The sequence below is a fragment of the Hippocampus bargibanti genome, linkage group LG01 (assembly GCF_051943395.1).
Source record: "Hippocampus bargibanti isolate YZ-2025 linkage group LG01, ASM5194339v1, whole genome shotgun sequence".
Classification (NCBI taxonomy): domain Eukaryota; kingdom Metazoa; phylum Chordata; class Actinopteri; order Syngnathiformes; family Syngnathidae; genus Hippocampus; species Hippocampus bargibanti.
In genome coordinates this window covers 11,792,272-11,808,184 of record NC_142734.1, presented here as the reverse complement: position 1 = coordinate 11,808,184, position 15,913 = coordinate 11,792,272, and the positions used below count along the sequence as shown (strand labels likewise).

Sequence of the window (15,913 nt, the reverse complement as noted above, 5' to 3'; positions counted from 1 at the left end):
ACAGCAGCACAAGGAGATGCAGCGCACGGTTAAAGTAAATGTGGCAAAGGTCAAACAAGAGGACTATGATGACTTGTATGCTCGGCTAGACAGCAAGGAAGGCGAGACTGATCTTTACAGGCTGGCGAGACAGAGAGACAAAGATGGTAAGGACTTGCAGCAAGTTCGGGTGATTAAGGATAGAGGTTGTAATGTATTAACAGGTGCCAGTAGTGTGATGGCAAGATGGAAAGAGTACTTTGAAGAATTGATGAATGAGGAAAATGAGAAGGAACAAAGAGTAGAAGACGTGACTGTTGTGGACCAAGACGTAGCAAACATTAGCAAGGATGAAGTGAAGAGGGCACTGAAGAGGATGAAGGGGGGAAAGGCACCCGGGCCTGATGATTTACCAATGGAGGTATGGAAGTGTCTTGGAGAGGTGGTGGTGGTGGTGTTCCTGACTGGGTTATTCAACAAGATTTTAGATGGTGAACAGATGCCTGAAGAATGGAGACGAAGTGTACTTGTGCCCATTTTTAAGAACAAAGGAGATGTGCAGAGTTGTACTAACTACAGAGGAATAAAGTTGGTGAACCATACAATGAAACTCTGGGAAAGAGTAGTTGAAGCTAGACTAAGAGCAGAAGTGAACATTTGTGAGCAGCAGTATGGCTTCATGCCAAAAAAAAGTGTACAGATGCAGTGTTTGCTTTAAGAATGCTGATATAGAAGTACAGAGAAGGTCAGAAGGAATTGCATTGTGTCTTTGTAGATCTGGAGAAAGCGTACGACATGGTGCCCAGAGAAGAGCTGTGGTATTGCATGAGGGAGTCTGGAGTGAGAGAGAAAAGTATGTTAGAGCGGTGCAAGACATGTATCATGACTGTAAGACAGTTGTGAGGTGTGCTGTCGGTGTGAGTGAGGAATTCAAGGTGGAGGTGGGACTCCACCAGGGTTCAGCTCTGAGCCCCTTATTTGCTATGGTGATGGACAGGCTGACAGACGATGTTAGACAAGAATCTCCTTGGACCACGATGTTTGCAGATTACATTGTGATATGTAGCGAGAACAGGGAACATGTGGCGGAGGAACTAGAGATGTGGAGATATGCCCTGGAAAGTACAGGAATGAAGATCAGTCGCTGCAAGACGGAATATATGTGTGTGAGTGAGAGGGATCCAAGTGCAAGAGTGATGCTACAGGGAGAAGCAATAAAGAAGGTGGAGGATTTTAAGTACTTGGGGTCAACTGTCCAGAGTAATGGAGAGTGTGGAAAAGAGGCGAAGAAGCATGTCCAGACAGGCTGGAGAAAAATGTCAGGTGTGATGTGAAGGGTTTCAGCTAGGATGAAAGGAAAAGTGTATAAAACAGTGGTGAGACCAGCCACGATGTTTTAACTGGAGACAGTGCCACTGACGAAAAGACAGGAAGTAGAGCTGGAGGTAGCAGAGCTGAAGATGTTGAGGTTTTCTTTGGGAGTGACCAGGTTGGATAGGACCAAGAATGAGTACATTAGAGGGACAACTCATATTAGAGGCTTTGGAGAGAAAGTCAGACTGAGATGGCCAGACTGAAATGGTTTGGACATGTCCAGAGGAGAGAGAACGACTATATTGGGAGAAGGATGCTGAATCTTGAACTGCCAGTCAGGAGACCAAGAGGAAGACCGAAGAGGAGGTTTATGGATGTGGTCAAAGAGGACATGAAGGTAGCTGGTGTGAGAGAAGAGATGCACAAAACCGGGATAGATGGAGGACATTGATTTGCTGTGACGACCCCAAGGGAAAAGCCGAAATGATTTTTCCACTGGATGAATTTCGCCATTGTGAGACTAATAAAGGCAAATCCAATCCAATCATTAAAGGTTGGACAGCTCAGAAGATAGCAAACATCAAATAATATTGCAGTTTCACAGTGACGTGCAGTCAGCGGAGGCAGGTGAGGCAGTGCCTCACCTGTCATCATGGAAAGCTGTCATGGAAATATCAAATGAAAAAATAAATTAAACAGATGTATTTAGTGATTTGTACTTTAAAGTTCTTGTCCATTTAACTTCACCATTTTAGGATTTTTTTCAAAATCGCTGAATTTTCACATTTACCGTTCAAATACTAAGTAGAGACGAGCGGTAACGTCATGGATGACGTCAGTGCCTCACCAGCCATGAACCTCACCACACGTCACTGCAGTTTCATGAGGTTATCATAAATCCACACATCCATAGTAAAAATTCGAACAATTTAATGACAGTATTTCTTCAAGGACAACCGACGCTTGTGTCCATAATTTGTAAAATCGCTTCAAATGACTTCTACTGAGCGTATTTTACAAAGATTCCACCGCATCTAACTATATTTTACGTTTTAAGACTTGCGCTGAATATTCCGGAAGTCTTGTTTTTGAGTTGGTGACGAGTCCTGACGTCACGTCACGGAAGGAACGCCCCTGACCGAGAAAGGACACGCTGTAGCAGTCCTTTCATCACCTCAATGCATTTTGCGGTACTTTGTTTGGTCTGAAAACTTCGTGTTGATCCGTGTTGATGGCGAAATTAGAAGGAACACATAAATAACGCGATGGTGAATCGAACAAGTATTTGATATTCACTGACAAAAATTCCAAGGAGAAAAATTAGCCCATTTCCACGGAGGTTTGTCGCCATCTTGTGGGTGCTACACTTCTCTCCAGATGCCTCAAAATGACACGGAATACATTCTTTAATCAATTGCAAACATATATGCTTTCCTCTTCAGAACTATTTGAATCATATTCATAACTAGATGAGTAACAAGAAAGCATCTTCTCCAAATCGGAAGTCATAGTTTTGATTCTCGAGCAAAGAAGTCTTGGCGTGACACCACGAACAAGGGGGTGGGACCTTCTGAAATTGGCCACTTCCGGGTTCAAATTGACATAGTTTTTAGACACTTTAAGTCATTTTTATTTGTGTTTTGCATTTGACTAAAATTATCATCCTGCGTGCTTTGGGTATTTTAGATGCTATAAAACGTTTTTCTCATGTCAGCTAGGAAACAAAAAAAGTGGTGTCGGTTGTCCTTTAAGTTTCTTCAAGTCACAAGTTATTTCGTGACCAACGGCATCCTCTAGTGGACGTGTAGTAATATCACACCACACTCACAGCTTACTGATTCAGACATAGCACTACTGAAGGCCTAGGAGTGACATGCACGGCCCGCAACTGCATTTTAGAAATATACCAAGATAAAAGTGCAATTAATATCTCAGATGATCCTGAGGAACAATGCTGCATCTCCAAAAAAAGGTCTTTTTTCTCTCCAAATGATACATGAGGAAGCAAGGCTTTCATGAGCGCAAAACAACAGACGGCGTCGGTGTGACTCACTTGCCATGCATCGATGAGAAAATCACCCACTATAGTAGGTCAAAATATTTTGTTATATAAGCACTCTTGATATTGCGCTCATTGCTTATGGAGATGTGAGAGGACGGGGTGCGATCTTTGTCAAACTCATAACGGATGAACACTCACGGCGGAAACTGAAACAGTGGTCAGGGTCACCGGCGGTCAGACCTTTCCCTCCTGTCTCGTCCCACTGCTGCTCAGCTGCTGCTGTCATCCATAGTTGCAGCCTCAGTGGACAATTTCCTCCGCTGCGGGCTCGCAACATCGCATAGATCAAGTGAATTAATTCTGCTTTTGTGGTAGCACGCTGGAGATCTAGGTCATGCAGTCGTGGCTCTGCTTTTTTTCCTCTCTCTTGTCAACATCCTCCCATCTTCCCCTGTGATCTGACCTTGACTTTCACAGATTTTTTGCGCGTGTGCTTGCTCTTGTTACTCTCTGTGTGTGAGTATAAAATTGGGGACAGCAGAGGTATGACGGGTTGTGAAATGCAGCGAGCCGCTTCCTATATGTGGGACTGACCTGCAGCTATCTGTGTCAATGCCAGAAGTGGAGTGGATGGAGAGCACAGGAGTGGATGTGGGAGGTTGAGCGGCAGAAGAAGAGGAGAGCAGAGGAGAGGAGAGGAGAGGAGAGGAGAGGAGAGGAGAGGAGGAGGAGGAGGGGGAACAGCTAGGGGACTGTGACGCACGCCGATGCCCTGTGCTCGCCGCTGATTGGCCGCAGCAAGTGCCGCTCAGAAGAGCTGGGAGCCAGGCGCCGCTTGGATAGCAGATTATGAAGCGGCGCTACAGCAGCGGCAGTCTCCTCTCATTGTCTCAATGGCTGTGCACGCATTCCTCCTATGTTCCATCGCCTTGTTGTCAGCCTTCACCCGGACTGCACTGACTCTGTCCGATGAAGAGCTTCAACCCGGACTCACTTACGATGAAGTGCCTGAAATCTTGGACAGAAGGTAAAGCCAACCTCCTCTCCATCGCTATGAGCAACGAGGTTTGTGTGTGTGTGTGCGTGTGTGTAAGTGTGTGTGATGGGGGGGGGGGGGGGGGGGGCAAGGTTATTTCTCTCTTTCATATTCCTCCCCATTGTCGTCTTGCCTCCCCGTCTCACCTTGGCGGTCCCCTGAATGGTTAAGACTGCCTGTATTTCGAGAGGGCTGCACTGCACGCCATTGTTTGCCTCTGTGTTGGGGACTGCATCAGATGCCACTCATCGATCACAGATGAGGCTGTTGTCTATGTAAAGTAGTGTCGGTCCGAAACGAGGGCGTTAAATAATTCCGGGGGCTGCGGACTTGCAAGGGGTTGGGCAGGACATAAAAAAAGGAGGGAAGTGGGACATGGAAAGAAGGTAAACAAGCATGGGACAGGGAGGAGAGGATGCATCAGGGGGTGGTCTGCTGGAGTCAATTTACTGATGCAGTCATTGAGAAAGAGTGGGGGAGAGGAGTGGAGGAGTCATGGAGGTGGAGGGGGTAACAGAGGGACAGGGAATCATAACCAGACACGTCTGCGTGTTGCAGTCCTGCAGTTCCCATTTGAATCAAACATTTAGGGGCCAACCCAAGTGTCACTCACAAGAGTGTTACGAGGGAGACACGGAGCCGGCAGCTATGGGCCTCGCTTGCTCTCAGTTTATCATACACACGACCAGTGGTGTTGCACCCAAGCGACGCTAGGAATTGGAAACCAAAACATGCGTTGTGTGATGGCTGATGACAATTAATTAGCCACATTTAACAAAAGGCATCTTTAAAGGACAACCGACGTCTCCGGACAAGTTGTGTACATAATTTGTAAAATGGCTTCAAATGACTTCTACTGAGCGTATTTTACAAAGATTCCACCGCATATAGCTATATTTTACGTTTTAAGTCTCGCGCTGAATATTCAGGAAGTCTTGTTTTTGAGTTGGTGACGAGTCCGTATGTGAAAGAAAGACACATTGTAGCGGTCCTTCCATCACGTCGATATATTTTGCTGTACTTGTTTGGTCGAGGATCTCGTGTTGCACCCAAAAGCCGCCAGAAGAGGGCGTCCAAGCTCCATATAAGGAATTTATCAGCCTGTGGAAACGGAGGTGGCCACATGAGGTCGCCATTTTGTGCCTCTTTTTCGATGAGACATTTCCCCTCAATGTTGCCTGATGGTGGCACGGAATAAATTCTTTAATCGATTGCAAACGTATGCTTTCCTCTTCAGAACTATTTGAATCATATTCATAACTGGACGTGTAACAAGAAAGCATATTCTCCGAATCTGAAGCCATTGTTTTCATTCTCCAGCAATGCAAGACGTCTTGGCGTGACGTCACGAGCTGGGGGCTCGTAACGTCACTGAACTTTCTGAAAACTTTCTGAAAATGCCCAATTTGCAGCTCAATTTTTTGCAGATTTTGGACACTTTATGTCATTTTTATTGGTGTTTTGCATTTGAATAAAAAATATCATACTATGTGTTTTGGGTATTTTAGATGCTATAAAACGTTTTTCTGATGTCAGTTAAGAAACAAAAAAGTGACGTCGGTTGTCCTTTAAAGGCACAGATACATAATAAATGTCAAGATTTGCAAGGCGGTGGTGGTGTTGGACCCCAAAAGAGCAGGCGAGAGGAAGGAACAGGGTGTATTTGACAAATTGTATTAAATAAAGTCAGCAGGAACACAATCTCAAACAAGAAAGTCATCAGAACAGAAAGGTCCAAAGTAACAAACAAAACCATGAGTAAAACACGACAAGACCAAACAAATCTGACAGGGTGAAACAAACAATGACCCGACACTGTATGGTCGGACCAGGAGTCATTTTAACTGCCACTGATTAAAATGACCAATACCTGTGCAGCTGGAGTTGGGGCCCTACAGTGCCACCCGTTGGTCGCAAATTGAAACTTGACAATAAACAAAGGAGCACAAGAGGTCAGGGCCTCTGCTGGCTAAACTGTAGATATTTGCGCTATGGAACTGAAGGGTCATAGTCGAAGTCTCCCTGTCGACTAAAAAAAAAAAGCAACTCGTCGGGGAGGCATGACGTGTAGCATGCCTCCCCGACGAGTTGCATTTTTTTTTGGTGGAGTAGCGCTTAAAATTGTTGACTGTCACATAACTAGTGTGGGAAGAATTCACACTTTATAAATGCCGCAAACTTGTGATCAGTTTAAAATATTAAACTGTACGTATAAATTATGAATGGCTGGTGGTAATTTACGAATGTGGGACTGAGATTTTGTTTATCCCCCACCCCCATAACACAATAATAACACGGTCATAATGATAATTTACATATATTGGCGTTGCTTTGTGGACTTTGTCATTGTTCTACAAGAGAAGTGTGGTTTCAGAAATGATTAGTTTGATGGCATTGCTCTCATTTTTGACAGCCATCTGCTACGATGGCAGAGGGCTGCATTACTTCATCAAAAGGAGAATGTAAAGTTTGATCCCATTTGCTCAGAATCAAACTTTGTCCATAACCTGATTAATATGACGACTTGTTCTCTCGGGTTACCAAGTCACGGCAACATTTTCAGCTGTGACACACTCACATGTTGTTATGTAAGAGCAGCTTGTAATGCCTCATTTTTTTTTTTAAACGTTCAAATAGCATCCCGCTGACTAAAAGGGAAGTGAGCTTTAGGTGTTGCGAATTTTCAACATTTTCAAACATCTAGAGTTCTAGACTGTAAAATGCCTCTTTAATGAACAAACCAATATATTGATAAATAACAGTGTATTGCATGTTGATGGTGTGGTTAAACAATCTGCACATCAGATTTATGATCTTATATGATGGTATATAAATTATGTACTACAGTAAAACTAGTTGGCACTTCAGTCACCTTGATTTAAAATGTGCTGCCATCATTTTCAGAACACAAATTCACTATTTTTCCCTGTAAAATGTGGTGACTCCTAATAATGTTGGATCCATTATATTTCTGAGACCTTTTGAAACGTCCTAATTACTTGAATGACAAGCCAATTATATTGCAGCAATCCGGCAGAGGAAACTGAATGCCCAAAAGTCTTAGTGTGACGTGAGACCTGTAAATGCAGACCTCCTCTTCCGTTCCACGTTTTTTTTTGAGAAGGAGAGCAACAAATTGACTTTTGTCAAGATTAAGAGTCCTATTTTCATGCCGCTAACTACATTCTCTGGCTGAAATTTTCTTGTTTTGAGGATTTTTGCAGACAGATTAAAAACTGGGCATTTGCGCAGTTGTGGGACTGAGCATAGCCGACTTTCCAGCCAATCAACACACAACAGTCACGTCTTCTACTCTTTGTTCCTTCTCATTTTCCTCATTCATCAATTCTTCAAAGTACCCTTTCTATCTTTCTATCACACTACTGGCACATGTTAATACATTGCCATCTCTGTCCCTAATCACCCTAACCTGCTGCAAGTCCTTACCATCTTTGTCTCTCTGACTCGCCAGCCTGTAAAGATCAGTCTCGCCTTCCTTGCTGTCCAGCCTAGCATACAAGTCATCATAAGCCTCTTGTTTGACCTTTGCCACCTTTACTTTAACCATGCGCTGCATCTCCTTGTACTGCTGTATACTCTTGTCCGTCCTCTCAGTGTCCCACTTCTTCTTTGCTAACCTCTTTCTTTGTATACACGCCTGCACCTCCCCATTCCACCACCAAGTCTCCTTATCTAACTTTCTTCCACTCGATACACCAAGTACTTTCCGACCTGTGTCTCTGATTATGTTCGCTGTAGTTTGCCAGTCATTCTAAAGGACCTCTTGCCCACCCAGTGCTTGTCTTACCTCCGTCCAAAATGTCATGCAACACTCTTCCTTTTTCAACTTCCACCATTTTGTCTTCACTTCAGCCTTTGGTTTCTTCATCTTCCTCATCCTCACACAAGCGTCATCCTACACACCACCAAACTATGCTGTCTGGCTACACTCTCACCAAACACTACTTTGCAGTCACTGATGTCCTTTAGATGGCGCCGTTGACACAAAATGTAGTCTACCTGTGTACTTCTGCCTCCACTCTAGGCCACCTTATGTTCCTGTCTCTTCTGAAAGAAAGTATTCACAATAGCCATTTCCATTCTCTTAGCAAAGTCAACCACCATCTGTCCTTCAGCGTTCCTCATCTGGAGTCCAAACCTGCCTATCACCTCCTCATCATCTTTGTTTCCTGCGGCAACATGCCCATTGAAGTCTCCACCAATTACAACCCTCTCACTTCTCGGGATGTTCTGTATGACTTAATCAAAGTCCAACCAAAATTTCTCCTTCTCCGCCAGCTCACATCCTACTTGTGGGGCATACCCACAAACAACATTGAACATCACACCTTCAATTTCTAGCTTCAGACTCATCATTTTATCTGATACTCTTTTTAGTTCCAAGACATTTCTAACAAACTCCTCTTTTAAGAAAACCCAACTCCATTTCTCTTTTTGTTGGATCCATGATAGAACAACTTAAACCCTGACCCTAAGCTCTAGCCTTGCTCCTTTTCCACCTGGTCTCCTGGACACACAGTATGTCTAGCTTCCTTCTCTGCATAATGTCAACCAGCTCTCGACCTTTACCTGTCATTGTTCCTACATTCAAAGTTCCTACTCTTAGTTAAATATTCTTGGCATTCCATTTCTCTCTTTTCCTCTGGGCACACCTCCATCCTCCCCTTTCTTCGACCAACAGTAGTCCATTTTCCACCGGCACAATGAAGGTCAACAGTGCCAATGGCGGCCGTTGTTAATCCAGGCCTCGACCAATCCGGTATGGGATTCAGCCCTTCCTGACACAACCCTCTGTATTTATCCGGGCTTGGGACCGGCACAATAAGACACTGGCTTGTGCCCCCTTGTGCTCTTGTTGTCATATTATTATTATTTTTTTTTTTTTTCTTTTGACTTCAAGACGGTGGCGCGAGAGTGGCTGCCTTTCCAGCAGCTCATGTATTTTGTTCTTCTACTTTCATTCCTTTCGTCACATTGCTGCTGTGAAATGTAAATTTCTCCACTGCGAGACTAATAAAGACAAATCCAATAATAATAATAATAATAATAATAATAATAATAATAATAATAATAATAATAATAATAATAATAATAATAACGTCTGCCCGCAGGCCCGGGGCGTACAACCTTGACGTCGGGCGTAACTTTCAAAACGTCTCGGCCCAGGTGGCCGACAACTTCTTCGAGGAAATCAAATCAAACATTTGTTCTACTCAATAAAGCAAACGCTACAAGCTAACCCAGACATGGGCAAACTACGGCCCGCGGGCCACATACGGCCCGTTAGGCTTTTCAATCCGGCCCGCCGAATTTGCCCAAATTATAGTACAGTGTCTAAAACTCAAGACAAAAAGCTAGCGAACAAGAGGGCAGACAACTGAAAACCAATCCCATTAAAAAACATTGTCACAAAGTATAAAGTTTTTTTTAAATCAAGAATGCACCAACTACAAATGCTACCTTGCTCAATTTACAGCAAATACGCATAGCTGTAAATTTTGCTACAGTAGTCGATTGCCATTGTGGTGCACAATGCAACGTTTTCATTGCTTCCTACGAGCCACTAAGCCCCTTTCATAAGTCTCACGTACACTTTACAGTCACGGTTTAATGTAAATTTACGTTTTGTAGCGTCACATATGTTGTTAGCTTCTTTTGAATCTTTCTTCTAGTCTTAGGTTCTGTGCATCTATTTTGGAAAATGACATGCAATTGCACGACTTTGTAACGCTTGCGAAAGTCCGGAAGAAAGAAGCAGGCTTCTGATTGGCTGCCGAGCCGAGTATGCAAATTTCAACTGCAGGTAGTCTATGTTTGTGTGCTCGGCGACGGTACGCGTGTATTGTTAGCGTGTGAAGGCGAGAGCGTCAGTGAGGAGTTTGTTGAGCGCGCGGTCAGGACAAACCATCTATGATTTGGCGGAATTTAACACAAGTAGGTATTATTGAGCTTGAATATTTCGTTGTGTAATAATATGTTTTGAATGTTGAAATTTTTCAATAAATGTTGATTTCTTTAACTTTGCCCCTTCGATGGAAACTTAAAAACAGACGCAATCTTGACAAATCACAGTGCATATGTTATTTTAATCTATTTCCATTTCCTCCTCCAAGTATCTGCGAAATAGTATGTAAACGCCATATTCCTTGAGACAAATTTACCTGATCAGGGATATTTTTCACATTTGAAAGACAGTTAATAAATTGGGGTCTTACTGTGCTATGAGGTTTGTACACACTACATTTAAAGGACAACCGGCACCATTTTTTTGTGTTTCCCACTGACATCAGAAAAACGTTTTATAGCATCTAAAATACCCAAAACAGGCAGGCTGATATTTTTAGTTAAATGAAAAACACCAATAAAAATGACTTCAAAATGAATCCGGAAATGGCCAGTTTCAGAAGGTCCCCCCCCCTTGTTCGTGACGTCACGCCAAGACGTCTTGCCTTGCTCGAGAATCAAAACAATGGCTTCAGATTCGGAGAAGATGTTTTCTTGTTCTTGTTCTTCTGAAGAGGAAAGCATAAATGTTTGCAATTGATTCTAGGAGTCCTCCCATATCAATTCGAGCCGTCAAGGACAGAAATGTAGCACCCAGAAAAAGCAGAAGATTGCGCCCAAGCTCCGTTGGAAATGGGCTGATTTGTCAGCTGGGAATTTGTGTCAGCAAATATCAAATAGTTGTCTTGGTGCAACACACAACGATTCACCATGGCGTTATTTATGTGTTTTCCTTCTAATTTCGCCATCAACACGGATCAACACGAAGTTTTCAGACCAAACAAAGTACCCAAAATGCATTGTATGTCGCTTTCTCGGTCAGGGGCGGTCCAAACGTGACGTCACATGGGGATCGTCATCAACTCGAAAACAAGACTTCATGAATATTCAGCGCAAGTCTTAAACCGTAAACTATAGCTATATGCTGTGGAATCTTTGTAAAATACGCTCAGTCGAAGTCATTTGAAGTGATTTTATAAATTATGGACATAACTTGTTCGGAGTATTTCCGGCCCAAACACTCCCTCCGAATGCTCCTGGCCCGGCCCCTCTGTCAAATTTTAGAACCCAATGCGGCCCGCGAGTCAAAAAGTTTGCCCACCCCTGAGCTAACCGCTACATGCCACATGGACTCCACTTTCTAAGCGCCTTTCAAAACTCTCAAGTACACTTTACAGTCACAGTATAGTCCGAAGCACGACACAGACTTCTGATTGGCTGCCGCGCTGAGTATGCAAATCGCCAAACGAACGTTTGATTGGCAATTTGCATACTCGGCATGGCAGTCAATCAGAAGCCTGTGTCGTGCTTCGGACTATACCGTGACTGTAAAGCGTACTGATTGGCTGCCGTGCCGAGTATGCAAATTGCCAAACTAACGTTCGTCTGCCTTGGTGTCCACTAAATTTTTGTCATGAGTTTCAGACACTACTACTACTACTACTACTACTACTACTACTACTACTAATAATAATAATAATAATAATAATAATAATAATAATAATAATCATAATAATAATAATAATCAGTGACGTGCGGTGATGTTCATGGCTGGTGAGACACTGACGTTATTATAGTCAGATTTACAAACATATGAACTCTACAGAGTAGCTTATTAACCATTTGATTGGCAACAGTTAACGAGTTTTGTTTAAAATGTCATGTCAGCATTCTTTATATAAACTGTAGCATAGAAAAAAATAATAAAAAACGTGATTATCATGTTACCTTTACTTATAAATGAAGACCATGCACCGCTCCTTCTGAATGTATATACAGTAAAGTCTCGTTATATCAATATCGGTTATAGCGATAGTACCGCTTATTACGATACTATTTCTATGAACGCAAGGAGAAAATTACATGTGCGCAGGGTTACCAAGAAAAAACCCGTTCAAGTTTGGTGTAGGTAAGGCTCAAGGTATGGATCATGAGAAAAAGTCAGGCACAATCAGGGGCTTTGTATGTTTTTTTGCCAATCCAGACTAGAATGTCTATATTATACTAGATTTTTTAATTGATAAAATAATTGTGTATTATTGATCTCCTCTACTTGAGCCACATAAAACAAGCATCACTTTTCATTCCAATAAATGTCAACTTTGACTACAGCGTCATTCTGTCAACAAGCCCAATACATGTAGAGTACATGTGTTTTAAAATCTAAGCTTGTATTGTCGCAAAATTGATGTTTTTAAATTAATCCAAACATGCTATACAATATACAGCTCAGTTCTTGTCATTTGCTCAGAAGTAAAGCTAAATTAAATAGACATTCTCATAATTAACTAAACATCGCTTGGAGCAGGAAGTTTCCTAGCACCAGACTCACAAATGGTCATTGGACTTTGTGATTCATGAAGTGATGAGCAAATGATGTCGATAACTTGATACTCCAGTGTGTTTGTTGCACCAAATACTGGCACAACACTGAGATGGCATTGGGTCATCCTCAGATAGCCAAGTTATTCTTAAGCAAAATACGTCAGAAGACTCTGCTGTCGTGCTCCACCAGATGCTCCAGCAAATGCCAGCGTTTGATGTTTTCTGTCCGATATTCAAGACAGAGTAGTTATTATAGTCGAGTTTATGAACTAGTTTGTTTACCCAGTCAACCATTGGAAAATTGGTAAATTACTCAATGATAAGCAATGGCAACAAATTTGGATTACATTTTCGTCGGAACAGAAGGAGTGCTATTTTTAAATCACAAAATAGATGAGGGAGAATATTTACTTGTTGTGGCCAATTTGCAGGACATTTTTAAGGAGACAGTCCATCTACATCACGGGTGTCATACTCATTTTTTTGCCGCGTGTCACATTGTATTTACGGTTTCCTCTCGATGGCAGCTATAAATTTGGCTCAACCATTATAATGTTTCATCTGCTCCACATATCACATACAGAAGGCACAACAAATTAATGAATAACTAGTTTTCAAATCCGAAGTCAAGAATAATGACTGTTATTATGGTTTACGTACAACAATTTGAAATTTTGGTTCCGACTTTAGCAAACACCGTGACACTTGACATGCTTGATTTGCTTTCGCGGGCCGAATAAAATGATGTGGCGGGCCACACCCCTGTTTCAATAAATTATCCCCACAATTCTATATTTCATTGTCATTATAGCTTTAATTGGAGAGCAATTTTTTGTTGGTACAGAGTATAAAATGTCTAAGAACAAATCCCTAACAAGTCATTACTCGCCTACGTTTGCCCTCTGGTCATCATGTACATGACAAATGTCAGTTGCCTGTCAGACGTGAATATGTGTGTTTGGACTGGTTCATACGTTGCTGCTCAAACACAAAAAGCAATAACATGGACATGTGTGTGACAGCGGCCTTCTCGATTTGTTGTCCCCTGGAGTGATTTGTGCTCAATGCATGACAACCTCATGACATCAGGTGGCAAATTGAAGAGACTTACCAGGAGGGAGTGTGGTGAACCAAAAGGGTGGCGATTATTATATAAAAGGGTATGTTCGGCACTCAGGCACCGTGTGACAGGCTTGGCCAATGATGTAGCCTCAGCAGTCCAAGCTTGCTGACCTCACCAAACTGGCACAAGAACTTCTTGCGAAGGCTTTAGCTAGCACTTGTACACTCCTCTGGTCCCTTTTGGCCAGCTGAGACCTGACTAGGTGAGATGGATGGAGCTCTGGTTGCATATCATATGCAAGAGCTGTGTCTTAGTTTTTTTTTCTTTCTTCTACTTTTACCTCCCATGCCCTCTTCCCCCTGTGGAGCTTTCCCCTAACTGTTATATGAGCTATTCTTCCAGCAGTTAAGCAGTCATCAAATTTTGAGATTGCTTTTAGAAGCTAGCTGTCCGTTGTCACCCATTACTTTCAGCAATCATATCAAATAAAAAGCCCTTTTCCCCTTCTTAAAGCATATCCAGAATGTGGGCTTGCACGCTCCGAACGGACCAGGAGAAACTTAGCCATTCGCCATTAGACTTAATTTTTGTAATGGTCTTCTCACTGGAAAGAGATGCATAAATAAAAGAGATGCCGAATGAGTATAAACCCTTCAGCGATTTGGGATTTGTCAACTTGGGGTCAATACGTGGAGCTCAGAGTTTAAAGCAGGGGTGGGCAAACTTTTTGACTCGCGGGCCGCATTGGGTTCTAAAATTTGACAGAGGGGCCGGGCCAGGAGCATTTGGAGGGAGTGTTTGGGACGGAAATACTAAACCTAAAGCATTAAAGGACAACCGACGCCTCCCGACAAGTTATGTCCATAATTTATAAAATCACTTCAAATGACTTTGACTGAGCGTATTTTACAAAGATTCCACAGCATATAGCTATAGTTTACGTTCTAAGACTTGTGCTGAATATTCACTAAGTCTTGTTTTCGAGTTGATGACGATCCCCATGTGACGTCACGTTTGGACCGCCCCTGACCGAGAAAGCGACACACAATGCATTTTGGGTACTTTGTTTGGTCTGAAAACTTCGTGTTGATGGCGAAATTAGAAGGAAAACACATAAATAATGCCATGGTGAATCGTTGTGTGTTGCACCAAGACAACTATTTGATATTCGCTGACACAAATTCCCAGCTGACAAATCAGCCCATTTCCGCCATCTTCTGCATTTTCTGGGTGCTACATTGCTGTCATTGGCGGCTCAAATTGATATGGGAGGACTCCTTGAATCAATTGCAAACATTTATGCTTTCCTCTTCAGAACTATTTGAATCATATTCATAACTGGATGAGTAACAAGAAAACATCTTCTCCGAATCTGAAGCCATTGTTTTGATTCTCGAGCAAGGCAAGACGTCATGGCGTTGTGACGAACGCTCGAGTGCTAGGAGGCAGACCTCGAGCGACGGACTTTTGGGTGTTAGGGAAGGACCCGAAATACACGGCGTGACAGGCTTGGGTGGATAAAGAGTCTTTACTGGAAACAGCATCAAATAATAACAAACAGGGATGAGTGAAGGAAGATAACTGAATGATAGCAGACCTGGCAACACGGACGTGGAAATGGCAATGACCAAGAATACTCCGACAGAAGACGGTAGTGAGCGGCAGACAGATATAGGCAGAAGGCACAATCAGTGAATGACAATCAGCTGTGGGAACCCAGGTGAATGATGATTGGAGGGGCCGTCTCCCAAGAATGTCGGAGGAGGTGACAGGAGGGGCGGGGCGCGCCCCGGATGGCAGCGAGATGTGACAGTGCCCCCCCCTCAAGGGACGCCTCTCGGCGGCCCCCCAGGTTTGGATGGGTGAGCCGCATGGAAGGCCCGGGTGAGGGATGGGTCGAGGATCCAGGCCCGTGGGACCCATTGACGTTCCTCAGGTCCATAGCCCTCCCAGTCGACCAGGTACTGCACTCCTCTGCCCCTGCGCCTGGAGTCCAGTATCTCCCGCACGGTGTAGACTGGTCCGTCGTCCAATATCCGGGGGGGAGGTGGGGGGGCGGGCGTGGGGGCTAAGGGGCTGGTCTCCACTGGCTTGAGGAGGGAAACATGAAACACGGGGTGGATCCGCATGGTGGGTGGTAGCCGGAGCCTCACCGAGACCGGGCTGAGGA

The 15,913-nt window shown here is 43.5% G+C and overlaps 1 protein-coding gene across 1 annotated transcript in view; it reads left to right on the top strand.

Moving 5' to 3' along the window:
- Positions 1-4,068: 4,068 nt before the first annotated feature.
- atp6ap1lb (ATPase H+ transporting accessory protein 1 like b) overlaps positions 4,069-15,913 on the top strand; it is a 34,119-nt gene continuing 22,274 nt past the window's right edge. Inside the window, exon 1 of the mRNA XM_088996236.1 lies at positions 4,069-4,322. Coding sequence (XP_088852362.1) covers positions 4,189-4,322 — 134 coding nt within the window. The 5' untranslated portion in view covers positions 4,069-4,188. The remainder of the gene's footprint in view (positions 4,323-15,913) is intronic.